Below are 19,475 nucleotides of genomic sequence, written 5' to 3'. Positions count from 1 at the left end.
TTTAAATGAATTTTGAATGGTAAGAATTTTAACATCTTAGCTTCTCCTATATATACTCCTAAAGTGATTAAACTATTTTTATATTATTATTTTTTGTTATTGATCATTTGTTTTATTTGTGAATTTATTTACTCATATATTCTTCATTTGTCGAATTTATTTATTGCATTTTTCAATATTATTCTTCATTTTCTATAAATCTTATATGAGATTCGTTGTCTATTCATACTCATATAGTCCTGATTATGGGAAATTAGGAAGTGGGAGGGGGGTGTACATTTGATTGAGAAACAATATAATAGTTCATCTTTTTTCTAAAATAATATCTTTTAAAATGTTTGAACAAGACATCATTAATCTAAAATACTTTAAAATAATAGTTTAATATTATCTGCATATCACGCGGATACGTATGCTAGTAGTGTCCTTAAATCCATTTATGTGTCATAATGGCATGACACGTACAAAAAAGAAGAATCAATGAAAAAATAAGAAGAAAAATAACAAGGCAAATAAAAGTGTGTAATAATAATAACACTTGTTCTTCAAAGCCCCGCAGTGAATGGCACCCCAGTTGAAGGCAACCACGCCCGGCCAGCAATAAGGCTTGCAACAGTATACTTAGAAGCAACATTCCCATTTGTTATGACATGATAACCAGGCCACTTCACCCTAAACCTAGTCGAAGACGCTGGTCCAGTATTACCATATTCTGCATAGTACAAGGTACTCAAAGCAAAATTAGAATCTAACCACGTCAACCAACCTGCTCGATTAACCAATGTATCTAAATAAGTCTTCATGATAACCGTTCTCGAATATTGTTGCCATGGACGTCCTAAATATGTTTGGAACGATCCAATTACTGGACGAAGATCAGGAGCTGCCATAATCCTAGAGTTGTGAATTGAAATTGCTGTATTTTGAAAAGGATCGTTTCTTCCTTGTGCTGTGACCACGTTTACTTGTCCCCATAATGGTTTACGGACGTAAATCATGCAATTTTGGAAAACAACTGCAGCGTTGCCAAAGATGAAATCTATGGTTCCGTAGATATAACATGATTTGTAGAATTGTCGTTGAGATTGGACAAATAGGGTGTCTTGATAGCCTTCGAAACCACAAGCATAGAATACTGATAGATCAGATGCTGATCGTAGAGCTACTGCTTGACCGTTTTGTGGCCCTGCTGTGTTTCGGAATGTGATGCCTCGAGCAACGAATCCAATTCCATCCACCCCTAAAACATCATCATAACAAATTATTTACAAAATCAACTATAAAAACTTTTAGTAAGTACCAATTAATGTACCATATGCTTAGAAAACATGTTCGTATGGCAGAAGGATACATTTTTTTTTTAATTCAGAAAACTAAGATCTGACCTGATAAATTACAGTATATTTAAATAGTAATCTGAAAATGCAGATTGTTCCCCACGTGAAAGGAATTGAATGCAACAAAATGATCCGCCAAAGTAGCATTTGACCTTTAATTAGCTTAATATTTTTTGTTTTGTCCTTTGATTTTTAGACATTTCTTAATATTTTAATAAAAAGCATGTCATGATCCTTCCAGTGACAGTATTAGGGAGGTGGTTAACTTCCGAATCCCGATATTAAGGGAAATTATGCCAATTTGGTGTAACTTAACTCACATTATGCCTAATTTTCCCTAAAGTCTGTTTTGGACGTCAACCCTTACCCCAAGTAGAGTGTAGAGAGAGATAACAAACCTACATCTCAAAAGCATATAGGTTGGCGTCAACCTTTTTGATGGAATTGTGTATTACTATGATTCTCCACCTTATTATGCTATGAAGCAATTGGGACGAAGTATAGTAGATTAGTCTCATTGAGTCATAGTCAATGTACTATGAATATTATAGCTAATATATATACCGTTTGACTTGACATAAGTGATAGATATTTGTGTGATTATAAATCATTCCATTAAGAATAAAATAGACATTTTATAGTCAAATTATTTACTAAGTGTTTAAGAAATGTGTAATCTTTTTGGGATCGACTAAAAAGGGAAGTGAATCATTCTTTAGCCGCGAAAAAGAAGTTGAGCAAAATCCTTAGACATTTCCCAAAAGTTTGTTCAGTCTACATGGAATTCCTCTGCTGTTGTTGTTTTTCGTAGTTTTACTTAATGCCAATGAACTAGAAGTAGCTAAGTCCCTTGCATTATGCTTTTGTAATTATGCATTAATCTACTTCAATGCATAAAAGATGAAACCATAATGATATAAAACGGAAGAAATTAAAACACAAAACTGAAAACGAAACAGAGAGGGAGCTCAAGAGTCATTACCAACAGTTGCAGTACTGTAAGTTGTGAAACCAGCAGCAACACTGCGACTTCCTGTGATTATAGTGTATCTTAAGCCATCACCAACTAACATGATTTTCCCCATCGTAGGACCTACCAAAATATTCTCTTTATAAACACCCCTTTTGATATATATAACGATTCTTTCATTTCCAACTCTCTTTGATGCTGCATAGTTTATTGCAGTCTGAATGGACCGAAATCGACCTGATTTATCTTTAGCCACCACATAATTCGCCTTAGTAGCCATCAAATCTATCGAGGAGGTTTGCAACAGGTTCCTTTCCGTATTCGTAAGCCAATTTGGAAATCCACCAACTTGTGTGGTATTTTCCGCGTCCATGAACTCACCATTCACAGCTAAACAGTTACTAATCAGCTGTGAAACATTAGTGGATAAATTTGGCTGGAGGATGTTGGAAACATTGAGATCATTCGATCCTGATAGACACGTCTCGATGTTTGTCAACGAGGCACTGAGCCAAGTTTGTGCATCAAAATCAGAACTTGAATTTGATTTAATGCCATCAAGACTACGGCTCAATTGGAGGATAGTATCATCCATGAGCTTTTCACAATCCATCCACACTAACTTCTTTCGTTTTCCCCTGCAATTTTGGCTTACATTCTTTGCATGACTCTGCACTTGTATTACATGATCCATAGCCACTTGGACCGTCATGGTCCGAAACTCGGATTTATTTTTGGGTTGGACATCACCAGATGACATAAAGTGATTACATGGATCAGGATGAGGAGTCTTGCTACACCACCAGTTAATGTCATGATCACTTGTTTCTTGATCATCGGTATTGGACAAGGATTGGTTTAAGAACAGAGAAAGAGAACAGAGTATGAGGAGCAAAGAATTGAACTTATAATTTGACATTGTGTTTATTAATTGAACTTGTCGATAGAGTTAGTGACTTCTTATACTAGTAGCTAGAGAGAAACTGGAAGAGAAGTGCAATGTCAAAAGACAGTTGGCTTCTGAAATATTTTGGGTGGCAAATTCAGAGTTATAAGAAAATGAAACCACAAATCAAACTTTATTTCATATTCAAAGACTTCTACATAAATATATCTCATTTAACTTGGTTTTAGCTGACATCTATGCCCTATAACTTTGGGTGGACAAAAATCGACACTTAAACTTGTATAAAATTGAACAAATAGACACACATGTCTTATGTGACATAATACACGTAGGACACAAAATTTCTATGTAGGACGTCATGTTAAATGAATGTGTCTATTTGTTCAATTTTATACAAGTTTAAGAGTCTACTATGCACACTCATAGTATGAAAGACATAGATATTAGCTAAAATCAAGTTGAAGATCACATTGATGTATTATGCCTGTTCAAAATAGTGGATTACTAAAGTCCTTCCTTCATTTTGAGATCCTTGTTTTATGGATCACTAAAAATTCACCTCAATATTTAAATAGAGAGTGGCTAATGCTATTCTCTGATTTTACGCTGAATTCATCAGTTTTAATTAATGTCACAATTATGAATGTAGGTTGACCTTGTTGAGTTGCTTAACGTGATGATATACGTCATTACAATTTCAGTTAAGATTCAAATTACGACATTTCATTGGCGCAAAACAAGAATTGATCAATATGTACATGCTGGAGGGTATGTATTATGATGAATTTTAAGTGTAATGTTACATATATAGAGTGGACACAAAGAAAGCCAATAACATGTCTTGAGGTCCGTACATGTGATGTTTTAACTTGATGCTCAAGTATTATAATGTGCAATTTAAGGAAGAAGCTTAGCTAATATTCTCTTTAATCCCTTAAGCAGATGCCTAAACAGCTATTTTTCAGGGGATGCCCATGTGCTCCTAACTTCTTCGTACGCAATTTTTTCTTTTATTCATTGTGAAATTCCAAGTAGTTTAGATGAAGAAAATCTTAATTTAGATGACAATAAATTAGTGCTACTTTGGTACAAAATCATGCACACATTGTTCGAACTTTTCGTGTGTATCTGATCCTCCACTAGGGGAAGAATTATAGTAGTATAGGCAATGGCGAACTCAGGATTTTCGTTCAGTGGATTCGAAAAATAAAAGTATAAACATGTATAGAAGTCAACAAAACAAAAAATTTCAAAGTAGTAGTATATAATTTTAGTAGCGGACCCTTGATTTTTTTTGGGTTTAAAACTGCATGTTTTATAAAATAAAAAACTAAAAAAGAACTGAAACTAAAATAAAAATAAAAAATGCTAACACAGAGATTTGAACCTAGGATGTGAAGCTTAATTTCAAGGGAAATTACCGCTGGGCTATCAATTTCTCCTTGTCATTGAGGTGGTTCAAAATATATATATCCACATAAATATAGAAGATTATCTTATATATATGGTGTAATTTTTTGCCGAGGGGGTTCGGGTGAACTCCCTGAAACCCACGTGGATCCGCCCCTGAGTATAGGAGGTTATGGAGGCTATGAATTGGGGTAGAATGTAATAAGTGGGTAGTCGAGCATGCCTAACTATATATTATTATTATTATTATTATTACTTTCTTATCATCTTACTCTTAGATTATTGGATTACCCATAGTGTCATTTGCTCCACTTATCATATTATTTGTTGTTACTATTTCTTTTCTTATTATTTTCACAATTGATTTGATATGCTTTACCTAAACCGATGATCAGTCAAAAACACTCTCTCTACTTCACAAGCAGAGGCGGATCTACATACATAGGTGAAAGTGCACGTGCAGTATCCGTAAACTTCGAAAAAAATTATATATATGTATATAGTTTGAGGAATAGAGATACATTTAATTTGCACTCTTACAAACAGAAGTGCACTTCGGGGTGTTGGTTGAAGCCACTGCTTCCATGCCTGTGACCCAAATTGATCGGGAAATATCACATTTTCGTTATTATTTTTTGTTTTTGATTTAAAGGGCTATATACTAACAACAAAAGTGTGCATACGGGGCATTTGAACCGGCAACCAGCACGTACATTCACCACCCTTAACCATGGAGCTATCTCATTCAACTGTTACAATAAAGTTAAAATATAAATACTTATTAGCTTCGAACCCACACCACTATATGACCAATCGGACACAATATTATCCTTCAATTATTATCATTGAGATTTTTTCTAGTGTTTGCGTTATGATAATGATTCCCCTGTGATTCTTAAATCATGGATTCACCTTTATTTACAAGGTAGGATTAAGACTGTACACTTCTATAAACTTTATTATGATACTTTTTTCCTCCCTTTAGGAAAAGACATCCTAGAGATCTTGTCCATGACACCTCACTCCGATACAGTGTCCTTACCCCTACTAACACCGGATCCACCTTGACAAAAGGACAAGGATAGAACACATGAATGGATCATTGACTCATGAGCTACACATCATGTTACCTCTTATAAAAGTTTGCTCCATGACTTGAAACAACTAAGGGGATCCAATACAGTACAACTACCTACAATACTAAGAGCAGGAATACTACATATTGTTGAAGAAGAAGAAAGCTGACGATTGGAACATGTCAAAAGAACAGGTCCAACGAAGTTGATTGACGTTCTGTAGCAAGTGTTGATGAAGAAGGAAGATGACGATTGGAACATGTCAAAGGAACAAGTCCAACGAAGTTGACTGACGAGTTTACATCACTGCTGTAGAATTAGAGTCGCACTAGGATTAGACTACTTATATTAATTAGGAATATATTATGACTAGAATTATATTATGATTAGGATTATATTGCGACTAGGATTAGATTATTTATAATTGCATTATTATTATTATTATAGTAGTAATAGGTATTGTAGTAGGACTCTAAGTATAGTCAACTTAGGACTCAACAATTCTCTCCCTATATAAGGAATATGTACTCAACAATTTTAATCATCAATACAATCATTGAATTCTCTAATCCTAGATGTGAGATTTCTACAAGGTATCAGAGCATAAAAGCTCTTCCACTCTCTGAGTATTGATCAAAAAAAAGAAGAAAAAAACAAAAACAAAAACCACACGTTAACTGCAATGGTCTCTTCTACCAACACTATGTCGACCTCCTCACTTCACCAAATCATTGTCTCATGTTCCATTAAACTTAAGCCTGCAAACTACCTTATAAAGAGGACACAAATATCCCAATTGATTCAGGTGATGAAACTAACGTATCTCATCTATGAACCAAGTAAAAGTAGTTGTTCCACTGGACAAACTGCTAGGGAAGTTGTAGAGGTTGAGAAGGATGCAAAATATAGTGGCACCATTGATGATTAGAAGGAGAAAGATGTGTTGCTAAGGAGTTGGATCTCAGGCACCTTGACCGAAGAAAGCATGTACCTAATTGTGGGCTGCTAAACTGCCAAGGAGATGTGGGAATACTTGGAAAAATCTTATATTCAAGCAATAAAAGTAATTAATTTTGCTAGAGGTTTAGGTCTCAAACACAAGACCTTTGTCATATTAGGTAAGGCACCATATTCCACCCTTAATCAATTTGTTTATGCTCTCACGAGTTTTGATATAAGGGAATGAAGAAGAGGTGCCACAACAAAACCATAACATGGTATTATCTGCTCAAAAAAGGAGTGGAAGAGGAAGCAACAACATTAACTCCAGAGAAACAGGTTTCAAGTCTGCTGGACAGGGAACAGGTTCTCAGAACAGTCAATATGGACCAGGTTCTCCGAACAATAAAAGTTTCCAAAGTGAAAATAAAGAGAAAAATAGTATTGAGTCATGTCAAATATGTGGTAGGAATAATCATACTGCTCTTAAGTGTTTTTATTGGTGGGACTACTCGTATCAATCTGCAGATGAACTATCACAAGCAACAACTAGACATCACATTCATACCGAAGCATTGACAAAACAAGTTTTTGCTGGGTATTCAAAGTTTTTTTTTTTGCTGCGTATTCGAATCAAGCTAGGAGTAACCGTTCCTCTACTCACTAGCTTGAGGGGAAGTGTTGAAGAAGAAGGAAGCTGACGATTGAAACATGTCAAAGGAACAGGTCCAACGAAGCTAACTGACGAGTTTACAGCACTGCTGTAGAATTAGAGTCGCACTAGGATTAGACTACTTATATTAATTAGGATTATATTATGACTAGAATTATATTATGATTAGGATTATATTACGACTAGGATTAGATTATTTATAATTGCATTATTATTATTATTATTATTATAGTAGTAATAGGTATTGTAGTAGGACTCTAAGTATAGTTAACTTAGGACTCTACAATTCTCTCCCTATATAAGGAGGTTGTCACTCAACATTATTATCATCAATACAATCCTTGATTTCTCTAATCCTAGACGTGAGATTTCTACACATACTACTAACTCCACTATTCTAGTAGATCTTAAGTTGAATGATGTCTTGCATGTACCTGAGTTCAAGTTCAGCCTAATATCAGTTGCCAAACTAACTAAGGACTTGTCCTGTAGTGTTAGTTTCTTTCCTAACATATGTATATTACAGGATCTCTACAATGGCAAGGTGATTGGGATTGATAGAGAATACAATGGTCTATATTTGCTAAAGAATGAAATAACTGCAATTGCAGGAACATCTATTAAAATAGACAATTGATCTATGGCACATCAGGCTTGGCCATCCATCTCTTAGAGCAATGCAACACATCTCTTCTCTCAAAGATCATGTGGATGCTAGCAAGTCCTATTTCTGTCAGACTTGCCCTTTAGCTAAGCAACATAGATTAAATTTTCATGTTAGTCACAATATTTCAGAACATTGTTTTCAGTTAACACATGTAGATGTATAAGGCCTTACAAGACACCTACATATGACAACAATATTTTGTTACAATTGTGAACATATGATAATTTGTGATTGTGATTGTTGATATATACTTGATTATAGGTAGTTAGTTACATAGAAGTCCTAGAGGAGGCTAATGATCTTGACCTCAAGGGATTGATCCCACCTTTGAAAGAGTGGTTTTGCTCTGTCAATACAGCTTATCGAGTTATCAAGCTGAACTGCCTTTTGTAATAAAGTTCAAAATACTGCCAAAAATTAGTATTATCATTGGTTTTGGTAACTTCCCTATGTAATTTAATTTGAGTTCTATATACTTCTTCTTAGATTTTTGTTTCACTTTTTTGAATGAAATCACATGTATGTTATTTATAAGCATCTTTTTTCTTCATAAAATAGAGAATTTAATAATTTTAAATATGTTTTTATGACCACGCGAAGCACAGACAAGTAATACCAAAAAACCTACTTACTATATATGCAATCTTGATTAGTTTTTAGTTTCAACCAATGTTTTGTAGATTTCAAGCCAAGAATTAATGGAATGTATGTTGCCGCATGTAATCAATTTTATCTTGATACATCTTTTCCATAATTTAAGATACGTAAGAGATTTGTTTCATGCAATTTATTATCTCTACTATTACGTTGGTTAACCATAGATTTCCTCAATGCTATGTCATGACTAAAAGAATGTTGATGTTTTTAGGGTAGAAGAGATACAAATCATCTTTCAAAAAAATAAAATATCCAGTGTATGTGCTAATAAAATTTATCTGACTTTTCATAATTTTATCTCCAAATTATAGTGGACCATATTTGGACTTATAAAAGGACAAGACAAATGATGTATTATACTGTACAAATATCTTTAACTTCCTCGTTAAAATTAATCCTGGCCAAAGAAAAATCTGGCGAACATGTAAATAGCTAGGACGGTTCAAATTCGAACTGAAATTTTTAGTTTAACGGTAAATAGGTTAAAGGGTAAATTGACAACTCAATAGAAATTTAATAAGTATAATTATGGTATATTATACTCTTTTAACAATGGTATATTACCGTATTTTTTATTGACTTTAATCTTGATAAAGACAAATTGGTCTCAATTATTCAAGAATTCAAAAAAGGGACTTCACTGACCTTGGACAAATATTGACTTTTTTTTTTTTTGGATTTCCAAAAGATATTGCCAATATTTGTTTGTTGATTTTTTTTTAATTTCTATATTTTACATTGGGCATATTAAGGTGAATAAAGAATAAAAATATTTATTTTAAAAAAAAAGGAGATTCTTAGTATCTATTTTAGGTGTGTTAGCATGATGGACAACTAAATGATTGTATATATTAATGTAATTATATAGTGATATAAATTAGCATGACCATATACATTTGTTGTAGAATCAAAGGAATAAATATTGTGATAGAATAGCTGATTTGGAGGGATAGCAAGGTAGATTTAGAGGGATTGAATAGCAGATTTGTAGAGATAGAATAGCTGATCTTTGGGGATAGGAATGGCAGATATTTAGGGATGTGTAATCTTTATTTTCTCTATATAAAGGAAAGACTCTCACTTTGAGAGACATTCAGCAGAAAATTGACATGGTATTAGAGCCCTCTCTTGGCTGTCTTGTTTCATAGAGTCATCTGTGGTTCCTTCTAAATTTTTTTGAAAATCTTGGTTTTTGGTTTTTGGTTGACTGTTCATCGACAATCAGTCCTACCACTTGGGAATTTTGTTCTTGGTCATTCTAGTTGCTTTCTTGAGTCTTTGTAGTTTTCATAGCTATTCAAAAGCATGAATTCACATCACTTTGAATCCTTCAGTGTTCGTTTTACTGGAAAAAAATTATTCTTCTTGGGAGTTTCAGTTTCAGTTGTTTGTCACTGGCAAAGAACTATGGGGCCATATAGATGGAAGCGATCATGCTCCTACTGATGCAACAAAGCTAGGTGAATGGAAGATTAAAGATGCTCGGGTGATGACATGGATTCTAGGGTCAATTGACCCTCTTATTGTTCTTAATCTTAGGCCATACAAGACAACTAAGGCCATGTGGGATTACTTACAAAAGGTTTACAACCAAGATAATATCGCAAGACGCTTTCAGTTAGAGTATGATATTGCTAATTACTCTCAAGGAGGTCTTTCTGATCAGGATTATTTTTCTGGATTTCAACTTATGGGCTGAATTTACAGATATTGTCTATGCAAAAATACCTACTGAATCTCTATCAGTGATTCAGGCAGTTCATGAGCAAAGCAAGCGAGACCAATTTTTGATGAAATTATGCTCCGATTTTGAGAGTGTTCACTCTAACTTGATGAATCGTGACCCGTCTCCCTCTTTGGATGTTTGCTTTAGGGAATTACTTCATGAAGAGCAACGTCTTGTCACACAAAATGCTTTCAAGAAAGAAAATGATGTCACTGTTGCATTTGCTGCTTAAGGTAAAGGAAAGGGTAGGGATATGAGTAGAACTCAATGCTACAATTGCAAGGAATATGGTCATATTGCTAGCAATTGTAGCAAGAAGTTCTGTAATTATTGTAAACAACAAGGACACATTATCAAAGAGTGTCCCACGCGTCCTCAAAATAGTAGGATCAATGCTTTTCAAGCTGGGATAAATGGTTCCACTAATGATAACTCATCTTCAGGACAAGTTCTTACTCCTGAAATGGTACAACAAATGGTCGTGTCAGCCTTTTCAGCATTGGGATTACAAGGTAATAATGTTACATCTAATTTTTGGATTGTTGATTCAGGTGCTTCCAATCACATGACCAATTCAACGAGCATCCTAAATAATGTTCGTAAGTATCAAGGTCCATCACAAATACAGATTGCCAATGGTAGTAATTTACCCATTACCAAGGTTGGGGACATTACTCCAACTTTCAAGAATGTTTTTGTTTCACCAAAGCTCTCAACTAGTCTTATTTCAGTTGGACAATTGGTAGATAACAATTGTGATGTGAATTTTTCTCGTAATGGTTGTCTTGTGCAGGATCAGGTGTCGGGGACGATAATCGCAAAGGGGCCTAAAGTTGGACGATCGTTTCCTATACGCTTTTCCATTCCTCATGTTCTATCTTTTGCTTGTACTTCTACTGCTAGTAAGACTGAGGTTTGGCATAAGCGTCTAGGACATCCAAATTCTGTTGTGTTGTCTCATTTATCAAATTCTGGTTTATTGGGAAATAAAAATCAATTTTCAGTTGCTTCCATTGATTGTTCTACTTGTAAATTAGGCAAAAGTAAAACTCTTCCTTTTCCTAATTTTGGTAGTCGTGCTACAAAGTGTTTTGATGCCATTCATAGTGATGTTTGGGGAATTTCACCAATTATTTCTCATGCTGATTTCAAATACTTTGTGACATTCATAGATAATTATAGTCGATTTACATGGGTGTATTTTCTTCGATCCAAATCTGAGGTATTTTCCATGTTCAAGACATTTTTGCCTTACATTGCTCAATTTTCTACATGCATCAAATTATTAAGATCTGATTTTGGTGGAGAATATTTGTCTTATGAATTCAAAAAATTCTTGCTTGACAAAGGAATTGTCTCACAACACTCTTGCCCATATACACCACAACAAAATGGAGTTGTTGAGCGAAAAAATTGTCATCTTTTAGATGTCACTCGTACTTTATTGATTGAGTCCTCTGTACCAGCTAAATATTAGGTGGAAGTTTTGTCTACTGCTGTCTATTTAATTAATAGATTGCTATCTAAAGTGCTAAATTTTGAGTCTCCATATTTTCGTCTTTATCACCAAAATCCTAACTATAGTGATTTGCATACATTTGGTTGTGTTTGTTTTGTGCATTTGCCTCCTTCGCAGCGCAATAAACTTTCTGTACAGTCTACTAAATGTGCTTTTATGGGTTATAGTACTTCACAAAAAGGTTTTATTTGCTATGATCCATGTTCTAAAAAATTTCGTATTTCTAGAAATGTTGTTTTCTTTGAGAATCAATATTTCTTTCCTACGATTGTAGATCCATCTTATGTTTCTCCTCTTCTTCCTACTTTTGAGGATTTATCATCTTCTTTCAAGAGGTTCAAACCTGGATTTGTGTATGAACGACGTCAGCCAACTTTATCCTATCCCGACACCGATCCGCCACCTGAAACTGTACCACAACTAGAATCTGAGAATTCTTCAAGATCTGGTCCTCTTGAGCCTACTCGACGATCTACCAGAGTATCTCGTACTCCCAATTGGTATGGCTTTTCCTCTACTTTATCCAACATATCTGTTCCATCTTGTTACTCACAAGCTTCCAAGCATGAATGTTGGCAGAAAGCAATGGATGAAGAATTTTTGGCTCTTAAAGAAAATGACACATGGGACATTGTTCCATGTCCTTCAAATGTCCGCCCTATTGGATGTAAATGGGTTTATTCAATCAAACTTCATTCTGATGGATCTCTTAATCGGTACAAAGCTCGATTGGTTGTTCTTGGTAACAGACAAGAGTATGGGGTGAACTATGAGGAGACTTTTGCACCCGTAGCCAAAATGACTACGGTGCGAACTATTATTGCCATTGCTGCTTCACAAAACTGGTCTTTGTATCAAATGGATGTCAAAAATGCTTTTCTCCATGGTGATCTTAAAGAAGATATTTATATGAAACCTCCACCTGGTTTGTTCTCATCGCCTACATCAGATGTATGCAAGTTGAAGCGGTCTTTGTATGGATTAAAACAAGCTCCAAGAGCTTGGTTTGATAAGTTCCTGTCTACTTTGCTACAATTTTCTTTTGAACAGAGCAAATATGACTCATCTTTGTTTCTTCGGAAAACATCTACAAGTTGTGTTCTTCTTATGGTGTATGTAGATGACATTATTATCACAGGAACTGATTCTTCACTAATCACTAGCCTCCAACAACAACTTAAAGATTCTTTTCATATGAAAGATCTTGGTACTCTTACTTTTTTTTTTGGGTTTGGAAGTTCTTAATGTTGTTTCAGGTGTGTTTCTAAACCAACACAAATACACTCATGATCTGATTTCTTTGGCTGGTCTTCAAGATTCATCCTCCGTAGATACTCCATTGGAATTGAATGTGAAGTATCATCGTGAGGAAGGCGATCCTCTTCCTGATCCAACTATATTTCGACAATTAGTTGGGAGTCTAAATTACCTTACTATTACTCGGCCTGATATCTCTTTTGCAGTTCAGCAAGTTAGTCAATTTATACAAGCTCCCCGTCATCTCCACTTGGTGGTTGTTCGTCGAATGATTCGGTATCTTCCAGGAACATGTACTCGTGAATTGTTCTTTCCAAGTGGTTCTCTTATTCGTCTTAATGATTTTAGTGATTCTGATTGGGCGGGATGTCCTGATACTCGTTGTTCAGTCTCTGGTTGGTGCATGTTTCTTGAAGAGTCATTGATATCTTGGAAGAGTAAAAAGCAAGATCGTGTGTCAAAATCTTCAACAGAGGCTGAATATCGATCCATGTCTACTGCTTGCTCTGAGGTTGTATGGCTTCGTGGATTACTTGCTGAGATTGGATTTCCTCAATCTCATCCTACTTCTCTCCACGCTGACAATACAAGTGCTATTCAGATTGCTACTAATCCAGTTTTTCATGAGAGGACCAAACACATCGAAGTGGATTGCCATTATATAAGAGAAGTTGTAGATAAAGGAGTCATTAAATTACTCTTCCACATGTGTCCAGCGATCTTCAAATAGCTGATGCGTTTACAAAATCCATGGCATGGCAACGCCATCAGTTTCTAGTAGGCAAATTGATGCTTCTTGATCCACCAACATCAATTTGAGGGGGGATGTTAGCATGATGGACAACTAAATGATTGTATATATTAATGTAATTATATAGTGATGTAATTAGCATGACCATATACATTTGTTGTAGAATCAAAGGAATAAATATTGTGATAGAATAGCTGATTTGGAGGGATAGCAAGGTAGATTTAGAGGGATTGAATAGTAGATTTGTAGAGATAGAATAGCTGATCTTTAGGGATATGAATGGCGGATCTTTAGGGATGTGTAATCTTTATTTTCTCTATATAAAGGAAAGACTCTCACTTTGAGAGACATTCAACAGAAAATTGACAAGGTGTGCGCGCTATATGTCATTTATTTGCAAAAGAACTAGTAATTAGCAATTACTAAAAAAGTTCCGGCCAGTTGTTGTAATAGTTTGGCAAGACTTGGGAATTACTTAATTTTAACTATCTAATTTTTACCCTTTTTTTTGCCCAAAAATAAAGATTAGCAATTGTAAATTATGGAAAGTTTATTTGAAATTAATCCATTAGTTATTACTTGCTTCTCAAGTTACAAATTTGGAAACCTGCGTTTCCTATTTCTACACAAATTAGTCTTTCCTCAAAGTGTATAAAAGCATCACCAATAATCTTTTCTATTCATTCACTTAGGTCAACTTACAACTTACAAAAATTGAAGATGGAGATTCCACAAATTACCTTCAATGAGTTCAAAGTTTGGACAGATGATTTTATCATTCCAAAGTCCATCAACTTGAAGAGCATCATCAACCCATCTACTAGTCAATTATTCTTGATCGAAATTCGGATTCAAGAATTTGTTCAGTATCTGTCAAAGAAAGGGGATTCCATCGTTGAGGAACCTCGAGGTCCATTTATCACTGAATCTTACTATTTGCCGAGTAATGCTATGATTCGTGACAATGCTGCTCCCGATGATAGTCTTTGTGAAATACTAAGTTCTATAGGTGTGCCTTTGCACAGAATGTTGCCCATCATCACAAAACTCTCTGCGTTTGCTCGGACCATGATGTCTCTACCAGCCAATTTGGGCCGCCCTCTGCTTCCTATAGTTCTCGGAATTGCTATTAACAGTTGGGATCCTAGAGGCTCAACAATCACGCTTGAGAGAATTAAACATGAACGTGTTTGTCTTACGCCGTTTTTGGGTATAAGGTATAGGGTTGAAGCATAGTACAGTATTAAATTCAATTTACCAAGAAAGCTATACATGTAATCTTGATTAGTTTTTAGTTTCAACCAATGGTTTGTAAACTTCAAGCCAAGTTATAATAGATATTTCAATTTTACACGTGCAATTTCCAGTTCAATTTTATATGTCGTTTTATCACAAGTTTTTGTGTCAAAGATTCACAAGTTCCATATAAGTTTCATGCAATTTCTTATAATCTGCACAATAACTTTGATTATCTTTAATTAAAACAAAACTAGATTCTTCATGCGTTCTAAGCTTTTTAATTTGATGATTGTTTACAAGCTATAACAACTCAATAATGATAACTCCATTAAAACTGCATCAGGCGCAAAAGTATACACAAACTATTTTAGTCAGTAACTGTATATGAATCAAACCACGTTAATACTTAATCTTTAGACATTTTCTCCTTAAAATTATCTAAAATATCCAAAAAAATTATTCTCTATCAGTAAAATTTAGTGTTCCATAGTCCATAATATTTAATGGGGCACGTAGTCTCGCCAAAAATATGAATTTCAACTGCTTGGTTTTCTAGAGTTCCATGACTTTTAGGAAACTGCACTTGCTTTTCTGGATTTGTGCTTTAATGCAATCTATGGATCCGTAGGCCTAACAATTAGTACCAAACATAGCCAGTACTTCTCCAATTGTAACTTGCAATTTGCCAAATCATAATGTAATCAAAGCATTGTAATTTGGAGAATTTTACATAGCCAGAAGTGCCCAGCACACTGCATCTTAATTACAAAATCAAGACACATTCAATCTTAAAATAGAGAATGCACGTTATGAAGATTCAAAATCCATCCAAGACAAGAGCTACACTTTAAGTGTTTAACTAGATATTTCAAGTTTGAGTCCCCCTAGTAAGGAGTCGTGTTTTACTCTCAATGTGAGACTTCCTGGCGCGAATCTGGATGCTCCAATGTCCAATGTGAGTACCGAACACAGGGTGAGAAACTAGAAAGAAATCAAAAGAGACAAATTGGTTTGTTCTTTCTGTTTAACAATGAACTCATTGGATCTGGAAGACTGATCAAGCCACTATCCACCCCCAAATCATGTCCACTCGCAAAAAGCAGAATCATCAGAAGCTAGAAACAGAGCAGCTTCTGCCAAGTGCTTCACCATCAGTGTAATAACCTTCAAACTAGTCTGCGGGCCATACTTTTTCAGAACCTTCATTGATACCTCCGCTTCCGCACTGATCATCAATGGCGTCATCACTGCGGAAGGTGAAATACTATTCACCCTTATTCCATACTCACCCAATTGCTTTGAAGCTGATCTCACTAGCCTAAAACAGCGTGTTCCGACATTATGTGTAATCAGTCTGCCAGGGTCCTCCCCTGCTTGCCGCAATACCACCTGTACAAATTATGCTCCCGCTAACACGCTTCTCCACCATTGCTCGTGCTGCGTGCTTTACCCAACCATGCCCTTGAGCGTTGACGTTCATCACCCAATCAAATTCGGAAAGATCCAGATCGAGTACCTTTTGACCTGAACTACCAACTATTCGTGCGTTACTGAACATGATGTCAAGCTGACCTTAATTTTGGACCGTCCAATCCACCATCACTTTCACTTGATTTTCATCACTCACGTCGCATTGCACATAGCTGCAAATCTGTGAAGGGATGGATGCCGCCACGGCTCTGCCTTATTCATCTTGGATGTGCTACGATGACGACCTGTATTGGGCAAAAAGGCGTGTTGTTGCTTCCCCAATTCCACTGTAGACTTCTAAAAGGAAATAAAGATGAAGCAGCAAATAACAATCTGCAGCTTCATCGCTTTCAGCATGAGGCAATACTATAGGGAATCCCATTGATGTTCTCCAAGGTTTGCGGACTTGTTGACCACAAAGATCCAAATTGCCAAAAAAAACCTAAGCATAAGCATTATCCTCATCAGAATAGAATAGTCTGCTATAAGATAGCCATTAATAGAAGAATTGAACACTGAAAATGTTATCTCCCAAGACTATGAAGAAGAAATGTAAACAGCAGGTCAGTTCGCGAGACTCCAGTTAAACAAGTTGTTTCTCGACAAGCTAGTGTTGGTGATGCAACATCCTTACAGAAGCTACTACTAGAGAAGAAAGAAGAAATCCATTTATGAGCTCAAAAGGCTAACTTGTACAATGACATGAACATGTATTTATAGTTGTTTATGTAACTAACTATTGAAGGAATTAATTATAACAACTTTTAAGAGAAAAGACTATACTACCCTTAATCATCCTAACCACCTCTTAACTACTTAACAACCAACTACTTTGATGAAGTCTCATTACTCCCCTTCAAGCTAGGAGGGGCAAAAATGTTCAACACTCCTAGCTTGGATAACAAATACTCATGTTGACTTCTGGACAGCCCCTTTGTCAAAATATCTGCTGGTTGTTCTTTTGTTGGGATATAATTCACTTTGATTGAACCTTGTTGTATCCTTTCCCTTATGAAGTGACAGTCAATTTCTATATGTTTTGTCCTCTCATGATAGACTGGATTTGCAGCTATTTGTATTGCTGTTTTACTGTCACTGTATACTTGTATTGGCAACTGCACTTCAACTCCTACTTCCTTTAACATCCCAAGTAACCATACTAATTCTGATACAGTCGATGCAAGACTTATGTACTCAGCTTCAGCTGAACTTTTGGAGACTGTGGTTTGCTTCTTTGCTTTCCATGACACTAAAGAGTTGCCTATCTTGATCATGTAGCCTGTAACAGACCTCCTAGTAAGTGGACAAGAGGCCCAGTCTGCATCACAACATAAAGTAACCAATTCATTTGAAGAGACTAGTCAATAGCAAACCCTGTCCAGGCTATTTCTTGAGATATCTCACCACTCTTAAAGCTGCATCCATATGTGACTTCTTTGGCTGCTGTAGGAACTGACTTAGAGTCTGAGTGCTAAATGATATATCTGGTCTTGTCATGTTAAGATACAACAATTTCCCTATTAGCTTTTGATATGATGTTGGATCCACCAGCTGATCTTCAGAATTTTTCTTGTCCCTTATCTGCTCATCATATTGTTTTGATGTTAACTTGATATTAACATCAATGGGAGTTTCTGCAGGCTTTGCTGCTGACATTCCTACTTCAGCTATAAGCTCCAAGATATACTTTCTTTGATGCATAAGTATGCCTTGTTCTGTCCTAGTGAACTCAATGCCCAGAAAATACTTTAGTTCACCTAGGTCCTTCATTTTGAAACACTTCTATAAGGCTTGCTTTGTCTCTTCAATCAATTTCAGACTACTTCCAGTAACCAACATATCATCTACATACACAAGTACAATGACTATACCAGCCTCTGAATCTCGAATAAACAAAGAATAGTCATAGTGACTCTGTCTGAATTTGAGAGCAAGAAGAGTTTCAATCAGCTTGTGATTCCATTGTCTTGGTGCTTGTTTGAGACCATATAGGGACTTAGTTAATCTACAAACCTTCTCCCCTTGACTGACAAAACCTTGAGGGAGCTGCATATAAATTTCATCCTCTAAATTGCCTTGAAGAAAAGCATTAAAGACATTCATCTGATGAATATGCCATTTTCGAAATGCTGCAAGAGAGACTATAGATCTCACTGTGACCATCTTAACCATAGGGGAGAAAGTCTCTTTGTAATTCATTCCCTCTTGTTGACTGTAGCCTTTAGCCACCAACCTTGCCTTGAACCTCTCAATTTCACCAGTAGCCTTATACTTAATCTTATACACCCATCTACAACCTATAGGTTTCTTTCCTTGGGGAAGATCAGTAACCACCCATGTATTGTTGCTTTCTAATGCCTGAATTTCCAACTGCATAGCATTTATCCACCTTTGATCTGTCACAGCTTCAGAATATGTACTAGGTTCCTTCAGTGAGGAAGAAGCAGCAATATAACACTGATAAGAAAAGGAGAGATGGTTATAACTCACATAATTTCCCATAGGATACTTCACTGCCTTTTATGTAACAAAATCTGTTAGCCAAGCAGGAGACTACTTAGTTCTAGTAGACCTTCTGATCTCAGGTGATACAGCAACCAGTTGACCCTTTTGACTAGAATCCATAAGAGTGTCACCTGATCTTAGTTCTGCTAAAGGATCACAAACTGTAGTTAAGTTATCAACTGAATTCTCAGGCATATGCTGGACAGGTTCCGGATCTCCAAACTGTTCAAGCTCCTGATTTGTAAGGTCAGGTTTAGGACCTTCATGCTCAGGATTATAAGATACATAAGCTGGTTGAGACAACTCTTGAAAATTGACAGCTGAACTGTCTTGGAATATATCTGTGAATAGCTGGTATCTTCCAGAATGTTT

The 19,475-nt window shown here is 35.6% G+C and overlaps 1 protein-coding gene and 1 pseudogene across 1 annotated transcript; both read right to left on the bottom strand.

Annotated features, from left to right (window-relative positions):
• Positions 1-434: 434 nt before the first annotated feature.
• Positions 435-3,375, bottom strand: LOC125828288 (probable pectinesterase/pectinesterase inhibitor 59). The gene is made up of 2 exons (XM_049507599.1): positions 2,320-3,375; positions 435-1,240 (listed from the first exon to the last, which is right to left on the bottom strand). The coding sequence occupies exons 1-2, from the start codon at positions 3,224-3,226 to the stop codon at positions 546-548; spliced, it is 1,602 nt and encodes a 533-aa protein (XP_049363556.1). The 5' UTR covers positions 3,227-3,375; the 3' UTR covers positions 435-545.
• Positions 3,376-16,120: 12,745 nt separating this feature from the next.
• LOC125828280 ((+)-cis,trans-nepetalactol synthase NEPS2-like) lies at positions 16,121-16,980 on the bottom strand (annotated as a pseudogene).
• Positions 16,981-19,475: the final 2,495 nt, after the last annotated feature.

This window comes from Solanum verrucosum, unplaced genomic scaffold, assembly GCF_900185275.1.
Source record: "Solanum verrucosum unplaced genomic scaffold, falcon-dt-bn FXZP01000047.1, whole genome shotgun sequence".
NCBI classification, from domain to species: Eukaryota; Viridiplantae; Streptophyta; class Magnoliopsida; order Solanales; family Solanaceae; genus Solanum; species Solanum verrucosum.
Note: the sequence above shows the minus strand (reverse complement) of the source record. Positions and strands in the feature narration are given on the sequence as shown.